Raw genomic sequence first — 7,780 nt, 5'->3', positions numbered from 1 at the left:
AAAAATGTCATTTTGTTTTTAAAGAAAGAATTATATGAAAAGTTGTAGTAGAACACTGCTAACTGTAATTCCCCATGTGTCTTGCATTTTAGGTGGAATGGGAATCTTTACAGGAAAGTATCAATTGGCACGAGCACCTATGGTAGAAGATGTGTTGATAGTTTACCTAATCCACCTGTGTTGACAGTGCATATAATTTTATACAGTCAGCTGCAATATGTTTTCACTTTTAAACTCAAGATTTTTAAACAAGATCATATACACGGTGAACCAAAGATAGTTTAGTATTCGGTTTAATTCTGCAGTCTGATGTATTAGACAAATTACTATTTTGTTGAAACCTTATTGTGGTGTGCTAAATTGTTCTCTCCCCCCCCCCGCTGCCGCCGCTCCCTCCCTCCTCCCCTCGCCGCCGCCGGCAAGGGCCAGCGGGCGAAGCCCGGCTGGCTTCGGCGGCGGAGGGGCCTCGTTTTTCCTGCCCTCGCCCTCCCCCGGCTGGCGCGGGACAGCCCGGGCGGGCGGAGGCGCTGCGTTGGCGCGGGGCGCAGCGGTGCGGCGGCGGGTGCTCTGGGCGGCGGCGCGCGGAGCTTCCTCTTGCGGCGCGGTGGCTGCGGTCTCTGGTGGTGACACACCCGTCGGATCCGGTCAGATCTGGCGCCGGCGGCCCGGCAGGTGGCGGGGGCTGCGTGCGGCCTGGACCACGGGCGACCTGCCCTGCCGTGGCCGGCGGCTGGCGGGGTAGGTGGCGTGGTGGTGGGGCCTCCAGTTTGGGTGGCGCTGGTGTGGTGGCGGCGGCCTCCTCCGGTGAGGGCGCCCCTCCCTGACGACGGGGGGAGGTGTTGCTGATGTTTCCGGTCGCTGGACTTAGCCGTGCGGGCGGCGAGTCGGCGGTGAGCATGGATCTGGATTCGAAGACGGCGACCTCGATGTTCTCTGGTCGCCCACGTCGACTCGGTTGCCGGCGACCTCGTGTGGCTGGTTGGTGGTTGGTCGGAGTGGGCTACGGATGGGGGAAACCCTTGGCGGGCTGCGGCAGCCACGATGCCGGCGGCACTCCGTCGCCGTTCTACTTCTTGGAGTCAGCATCGAGTCCTAGCCCATGCTCCCCCTCTCCTTGTCCCGGGTGAAAACCCAACCCCCTTGGATTGGGCGGCGATGGCTTCTTGGCGTCGCTTTCTTCTTGAAGACGCCGCCTTTGGGATGGGTGAGTGGTGGTCGTGGCTTTGGCGTGGTCGGTCTGTTGGTCCTGCTCGACAATGTTCGGTGTTCTTCGTGGTGTGGCCCGAGGCGGTGGCGTTGATCGGAGTAGCTTTGCCGGCGTGGTAGCGTGTTGCCATCCTCTCCCAGTCCATCCGGGATCCAGCGAGCTCTCGGATGGCCGGGCAACGGTATGGGAGTCGACGGTTGTGCTCCTCCTCCGGCGGCAGCCGCTCCATTAGCGTGAGCGTATCGTGGGCATGTCCTGGAGTTGCCGGGGTCCTCGATGTCCTAGCTTCTAGGGTTGTCAGGACTGTTGTTGTCCGGTTGCATCTTGTATCCTCTGTCGCCTTCTTTCTTCTTCTTCTTCTTCTTCTTTCTTTTTGTGGTATTCATGGTTGTATGCTCAGCTGTTGCTTTATAATATAAAGCGGGGGGAAACCTTTTTTCGTAGTGTGCTAAATTGTTTCCTTCTGTCTGTACCTGGCAGTTGTAAGCACCTATTCATTTTTCTTCTTTTGTACCTATACATAACAATTCTATTTTCTTACCCCTGCAGCTATGCCTGACCTGCAGCTTATTCATGTGGATCTCAAGACAGAGAACATTCTCCTTGTGTCACCTGATATCAGGGTTCCTGATTATAAGGTACTGAACTTCCAAATTAGAACCTGGCCTAAATTTGAGATTTTCCGAATGTATAATTTTGTTTTTTTTCATTCTATGGAGGTAATCCATTGGTTACTTAATGCTCTTTACTGCTTGAGTAGATTTCTTTTTCTTTATTTCTAAACTCAGTTTTCTTTTCTCCATGAAGGTTTCCTTTTTCTCTAGATGAATATAAGGACCGAGCGCACATGTTCCTCTTAGGCGACAGGCAATGGCGCGATGGAATTCTGAAATGGAACATTCGCTCCTTGCGATACGAGTATATATGGTAGTGATGGAATTTTCAAATGATTGTGGCTTTTGCTAGAAGGAAAATGTCTTGAACCAATTGTTTGGTAGCCACCAATGTGCAATTCAGTTGTAAGAAAATGTCTAATCTTAAGTAAGGTGTGGGTGGAGAATTTGTTTGGCATAGTTTACACTGTGATATCTTTCTGTCGCGTTTCATCTATCGAGCATGGATGTATGGCAAGTTCACTTTTATGTTGCACCTACTGTTAGATCTAGAGTATCACTAGCTGAATCTTCTGTTCGTGTACAGTACTGAAGCAAAAAATAGAAGGGGGTGAATGAGGAGGCGAGGGCTGACGGCAATCATGGGAGGAGGTCAGGGGCGGTCGAAGAGTATTGTGTGGGTGACTCCGGCGAGATGTGGCTCATGCTTGACGTGATGGCTGTACACCAGACTGTCATCGGCAACTACCAGCAACAGAACACACAAGTAGACCTTGACAGAGCCATGCTGCCCTTAGCGCGGGCAGTGCCGCGCTGTACAAAAGTAGAATTTGTAGTATTGATCCGGTGAAATGTATCGATGTGGCAGTGGTACTGAACTGAAGCAACGATTTCATGAAGTGTGAACTGGAATGTAAAGCCGACCAAAAAGGGTTGTTGGACGGGCTACTATGTTGTTTACTTCCAGCAATGTACAAGCACTTCATCTTACTATACTTCGTGTCTGATTAATTAACATCATATATACAAGAAAGTGCAAGGAGCGCCACCTACCTTGCACCGCTGAGCTTCCGCTCAGGCGGCGCACCAGTGGTGCGCCCCAACCACTAGTTATTAGCAATTAACGCCTTGAATGGTTGAAAGGAGACACTCTCAAATATGAGTGCTTTTACATGCTTCTTTCACTTGATGATACCATAAGCTTGTCAAACTAATATGTAATATTTTTTTCCTGTATTTTTTTATGAGAGAAGCTAAACCTGAAGTTACTTGCAGTATGTACACACGTAATTTGCACTGTTTTTTAAAGCAAAAAGTATATATGTGATGGCATATTTTTCGTTGTTATGTTGTCTTTTAGTGATGTACTCTCATTAATTATATGATAGTGTGAAATTGGATGTTACACCTACTTAATTCGTACTAAATTCTCAAAAGAATCAATGAATGAACCCATCGACTTAATTTTCTGGCCCCGCCCCTGCTACGCCGTGAGGACACGTCGGCTCTTCAGGAGGGGGTAATGTCAGGTCACGCTATATGAAGATTATTCTTCAGTTAACTATGCCAATTTCAGCACATACCGATTCAGTCAATCCAACGGTCCAAGAGACGCCTCAAGTTTCTTTCGTCGTGAACTGTTAGATTTACTTTCCATTACTGTTACTATTCATGTTCCGCTGTGTACCGCAAGGCATCCACCCACTTAACAGCCGGGTTGTGGCTGAGCTGGGTATTGAATCTTCCAGAATTTCTCTCAGGGGTAAACCCTAAACTTATACGGCACACCCGATAGTAATATAATTCCCAAATCGGGGTCTCTTTCCTCGCAATTCTCTAAAATTCGTCCACACAAATCTCTACTCTGATCACGTAGAACAACTAGGTCCTGACATTCGTGCGGTCGTGTCGTTCCCAAGCCGCGAGATGCTACGAGAAGGCTGGCTCGCACGTCGGAATTGCACACACAGCCAATAGACACATGGGACGAGCCCACCCGTCGTTGGCCATAGAAAAGAACTGCACGGTGAAAACAACTGTGAATCGGACCGCCGAGAACGCCACCAATCAGGGATCACCGTGAGAGCGAGTTGGCTAGAAACCTTATACTGTACTACACTAGGTAGGTTAGAATTGACAGTTTTAGTTGGCCGGCTGACATTGACAATTTATTTTGCCATACGTCTTAAAAGCGAGACCCAATTGTCAGATATCATATCAGCAAAATCAGCATCAGTAAATGGATGGTTGTGCAATTCCCTTGGAGATGACTTTACAGGCAGTGTGCCTCGCACCAGCAGTACGCCAAAAGCTACATTTATGATAAACAGGACAGAACGTATAGTTTCAACTGAAACAACAAACATACTAACAGGACTCGCGTAATAAGTTGTAACATATGGGATGTAGCAATAGGGGGTTCCACTGCTGTGAATAAATTTACAGTTAACAGCCATAATGCCCACAACGTAATTAATTATGTACACGTATAGTTACTCCCCCTCCGAGATGGGAGAGGTGGCTTGGCACACTGTTCTATATCTGTATCCTAAGAAGACCTTGAAAATCGCTCTCTGTGCCTAGGTATTTCAGCTCTCCCAGCCTTTGAAGGGCCATCTGCATCGATAGCACCACTTGGGGCATTCTTTGATATAGCGCAAATCCAAGATCTGTCCGTGTGAAAGCAACTAAACCTCCGCGGAGCATCACGTGTGAAGGGCAATGCCTCATGTATCTTAGAGGCTCTAGAACAGGATCTGTTGTGGGTTTCGTACCTGTTGGATCGTAGTGGCCACTGAAAAAAAACATATTGGGAGTCATCAGTCCTCAGTGAACGATGTGAAAGTAAACAGCTATGATGAAAAGGTAAAAGGAAACATATTGTGCCATTTTACTTATACTTACTGGTAAAAGTACAGGGCGAGGAATTCATTCTGCACTACGTTGCCATCCCAGCCCGCCGGGACCTCCACCGCCTTCATCACCACATTGTAAGCCTCTGGATCGGTGAACCTTAAGATCTGAGTCACATGATCAAACATCTTTATGTAGGTCTGGCACCTGTTTATGATCGGCAGATTAGTTGCGTGGTACCGAATCAGAAAGCTGCTGGCCCCTCTCTGGTACTCCCTTATTAGCTTGATTAAGTGCTGGAGATCCTTATTTACTGATGGGTTTGCTGCGTAGCTTGGGCTGGCGGCATTGATGATGCTGTGCAGCATATTCGCCAGCTGGTTAACGCAGCTTGCAACAGTGGCATCGCTGGCCTCAACCCTATTGTCCTCACGTAGTAGTGGGACATCAAGCTCTGTTACGATCACAGTGTCTTGATTCAGCTTGCTGAAGGGCCAGCCTGCTTCAATTTCATCAAAGGTCATATGAATAATCCGCAGAAATATCTTCTGAGCAGGTGGTATTAGGTTCCCCTCCGGATTTTGTGGGCGGATAAACTCCCCAGCAGGTTCCCCAACCTCAGTTATATCATTTGCAAGACCCTCGACATACACTGTTACAGACTTTGACGGATAAGCAATCTGCTCCTTTAGTGCGATACAGCGGCAATTGGGTGGTCTACGGACCTGTGGCTCCTCAATCTCCAATTTGGCAGCTCCCTCCTTCTGCTTCTTCTTCTTGTTAGCCACCTTCTTTGCGCCGTTCCTGGCCATGGCCCTACAAAATTTCAGGTGTAATGCAATTAAACTGATGAATAATCAAAGGAAAGCATCTAAAATAAATAAAAAATTGGAAGTATTATTCTTACCTGAAAAAGGAACCAAAGCGAAGTAAGTAAATATATTCACAGTGTAAAAAGACATAAATGAATATGAATGCCGCCTTCCCTGTTTTAGGATTAGCCTGCAGTTACAAAAGCGTAGAGTCAATGATGTGTATTGCTAAGCTTTCAGCAGTATGTGAACAAAACATATGACAGGAAATATATAGCCAAAACAGATTTTTTTTCTTTTCAAAAGGAGGGAGAATCAACACCAGTGGAAATTAATCACAGAGCAAACGAGCCCTCCACAGAGTCTGCTTCACCGCCGCAAGTCAGATTAGCTACCGGGCAGCAAGTTTGATTAGCTATTTCAACACCAGTGGAAATTAATCACGCATATAGGGATTGTATATAGGTAGATAGATACACCAAGCCTCGTACGACCCCACGCAATATGACGCGGAAGACCAGACATGTCTTGGCAAGTGTCTGATGTAATGCGTGAGTGTTTTGGCCCAGAAGATGGCCTCGAATCGGAAAACGTTCAACACGAAAGTTTTTCGTCTCGTCAAAACAGTCAACTTTGCTTTTGGACACATTTTCATCCGAGGTCGTTTACTGCCTCAAAAACCTTGCCCGGGAAAGCTTGCCGCCGTGAACAGTAACCTTGCCGGGGGAAAGCTTGCCGCCGTGAACAGTAACCTGCCGGGGAAAGCTTGCCGCCGTGAACAGTAACCTTGCCGGGGGAAAGCTTGCCGCCATGAACAGTAACCTTGCCGGGAAAGCTTGCTGCCATGAACAGTAGAAACTGTCGAGGCCAATCCGACCAGATGCTGAAGATGGGCTCAAATACTTATCTAGATGGCTTCGGATGAAGAAGTGTTCAACACAGGAGTTGTTCGTAACGTCGGAACGGTCAACTTTGCTTTTGGAGTCATCATCATCCGACGTAGTATACGACCTGCAGAGACGCTGCAAGAGTCGGACGGTCCAGTCAGCTACATGAACGAGTCCGACTCGAAATTAGAGATGACCCCCGTGGAGTATTCAAGATGGCCTTATTTGGAAAAGTGATCAACATACGGATTGTTGGCCTCGTCGAAGCACACATAATTGATATTTGAACCGTCTCCATCGGAAGTCATATGCAGATTCCATAGCCCACGCAAGGAGCAAGACAGAAGATTGGACCAGATTCGGGCTGAATCCGAGTGGGACCAGAACTAGGATTCTAGGATGTGAATTGATGTAATTTTCTTGTAAGGAAAGCCTAGATAAATCCTTTGCTTGTACGGGAAGTCCAGCCGCCTCTTATATATGTTGGGGGTGACGGCCGATTGAACAACACACAATCGAACATATCAATCTATCATCTTTTTATCTTTACCTTTATCTCCCTCCCTTGTTCTTCTTCTTCCTCGTTCTTCGTTCGTTCTTCTTCATTGTAGGGTGGCGAACCTCGAGGCCCTAGGGGCGATCAGGTCGACCTAGGGCAGCCCATAGCCGCTACGCGCCCTGACGGGGTCCCTCCCGGGCGTGTGGGGTTTCGGGTCCTCAAAAGCGCCCGCCGGATTGTCTTGCGTACCACGCTTCCGGCAGGTCTCCTTCGACGTGAGCTGCGGTGCATCACCCCCGACGTCGAGGGTACACGGTGACGTGTTCGTGTGCGAACATACTTTTTGGCGACTCCGCTGGGGACGAAGCTTTGAACGGTCTCCAGCCCGTTCTTGCTACGAAGAGATCGTCATCAAGTTGCTGCAATCTACAAAGGTAATATGAATGCCCAATTCCCCTTTGTAGATGCAAATAATCCATATGTTGTTGCTGAATCACCTAATGAGCATAATGTATCGGCTAGCCCTAGTTTTATCAATCTTCATGCTTCAAATTCTTATGATTTTAGCAACGTACAACATATGTATCCAAACTCTCATGCATCGGCAACTCCACAATTCCATATGCCGATGAACAACATGATGGGTTTGGTTAATCAATTTAAAACACCTCTTGTAGGAACTTCCAATATCATGCGACAAAGTGTTTCACCTTTTTATTCATCGGCAACTAATTTCCAATATACTAGTTCAACCATGCCGATGGATGGGAGAATCGGCCATGCTACTACTAGCTATTCGGCCAATTACTCTCAACCGTCATATGCTACACCCCATCTCAGTAATCTTTCAGCACCATACACAACTGTAGATGTTCATAATTCGGCTTCACACCTTCCTGGTCATAGCC

At 47.7% G+C, this 7,780-nt stretch overlaps 2 protein-coding genes across 5 annotated transcripts; one reads left to right on the top strand and one right to left on the bottom strand.

Moving 5' to 3' along the window:
• The first annotated feature begins 396 nt into the window (after window positions 1-396).
• LOC119318259 (serine/threonine-protein kinase AFC2-like) lies at window positions 397-2,815 on the top strand. Of its 4 annotated transcripts, none has more exons than XM_037592785.1 (4): window positions 397-890; window positions 1,757-1,845; window positions 2,015-2,134; window positions 2,408-2,815. In XM_037592785.1, exons 1-4 carry the CDS (start codon window positions 846-848, stop codon window positions 2,433-2,435), a joined length of 282 nt encoding a protein of 93 aa, XP_037448682.1. In that variant the 5' UTR covers window positions 397-845; the 3' UTR covers window positions 2,436-2,815. The 4 variants fall into 4 exon arrangements, with proteins under 4 accessions (XP_037448682.1, XP_037448680.1, XP_037448684.1 ...); XM_037592783.1 differs by having other exon boundaries at window positions 397-1,204; XM_037592787.1 differs by lacking the exon at window positions 2,015-2,134 and having other exon boundaries at window positions 397-1,204.
• Window positions 2,816-4,203: 1,388 nt separating this feature from the next.
• On the bottom strand, window positions 4,204-5,671 carry LOC119314416. Its single transcript, XM_037589129.1, has 3 exons — window positions 5,582-5,671; window positions 4,726-5,490; window positions 4,204-4,615 (listed from the first exon to the last, which is right to left on the bottom strand). The coding sequence occupies exons 2-3, from the start codon at window positions 5,484-5,486 to the stop codon at window positions 4,357-4,359; spliced, it is 1,020 nt and encodes a 339-aa protein (XP_037445026.1). The 5' UTR covers window positions 5,487-5,490; window positions 5,582-5,671; the 3' UTR covers window positions 4,204-4,356.
• Window positions 5,672-7,780: the final 2,109 nt, after the last annotated feature.

This window comes from Triticum dicoccoides, chromosome 6A (assembly GCF_002162155.2).
Source record: "Triticum dicoccoides isolate Atlit2015 ecotype Zavitan chromosome 6A, WEW_v2.0, whole genome shotgun sequence".
In the NCBI taxonomy this organism is placed as follows: domain Eukaryota; kingdom Viridiplantae; phylum Streptophyta; class Magnoliopsida; order Poales; family Poaceae; genus Triticum; species Triticum dicoccoides.
This window is presented reverse-complemented; position numbering and strand designations above follow the sequence as displayed.

Coding starts and splice junctions, on each gene's coding strand:
- LOC119318259 (XM_037592783.1), top strand. CDS start 1,100: ATGCTCCCCCTCTCCTTGTCCCGGGTGAAAACCCAACCCCCTTGGATT. Junction 1,205..1,756: donor AGACGCCGCCTTTGGGATGG/GTGAGTGGTGGT, acceptor TTACCCCTGCAG/CTATGCCTGACCTGCAGCTT. Junction 1,846..2,014: donor TCAGGGTTCCTGATTATAAG/GTACTGAACTTC, acceptor TTCTCCATGAAG/GTTTCCTTTTTCTCTAGATG.
- LOC119314416 (XM_037589129.1), bottom strand. CDS start 5,486: ATGGCCAGGAACGGCGCAAAGAAGGTGGCTAACAAGAAGAAGAAGCAG. Junction 4,616..4,725: donor CTCGCCCTGTACTTTTACCA/GTAAGTATAAGT, acceptor GTTTTTTTTCAG/TGGCCACTACGATCCAACAG.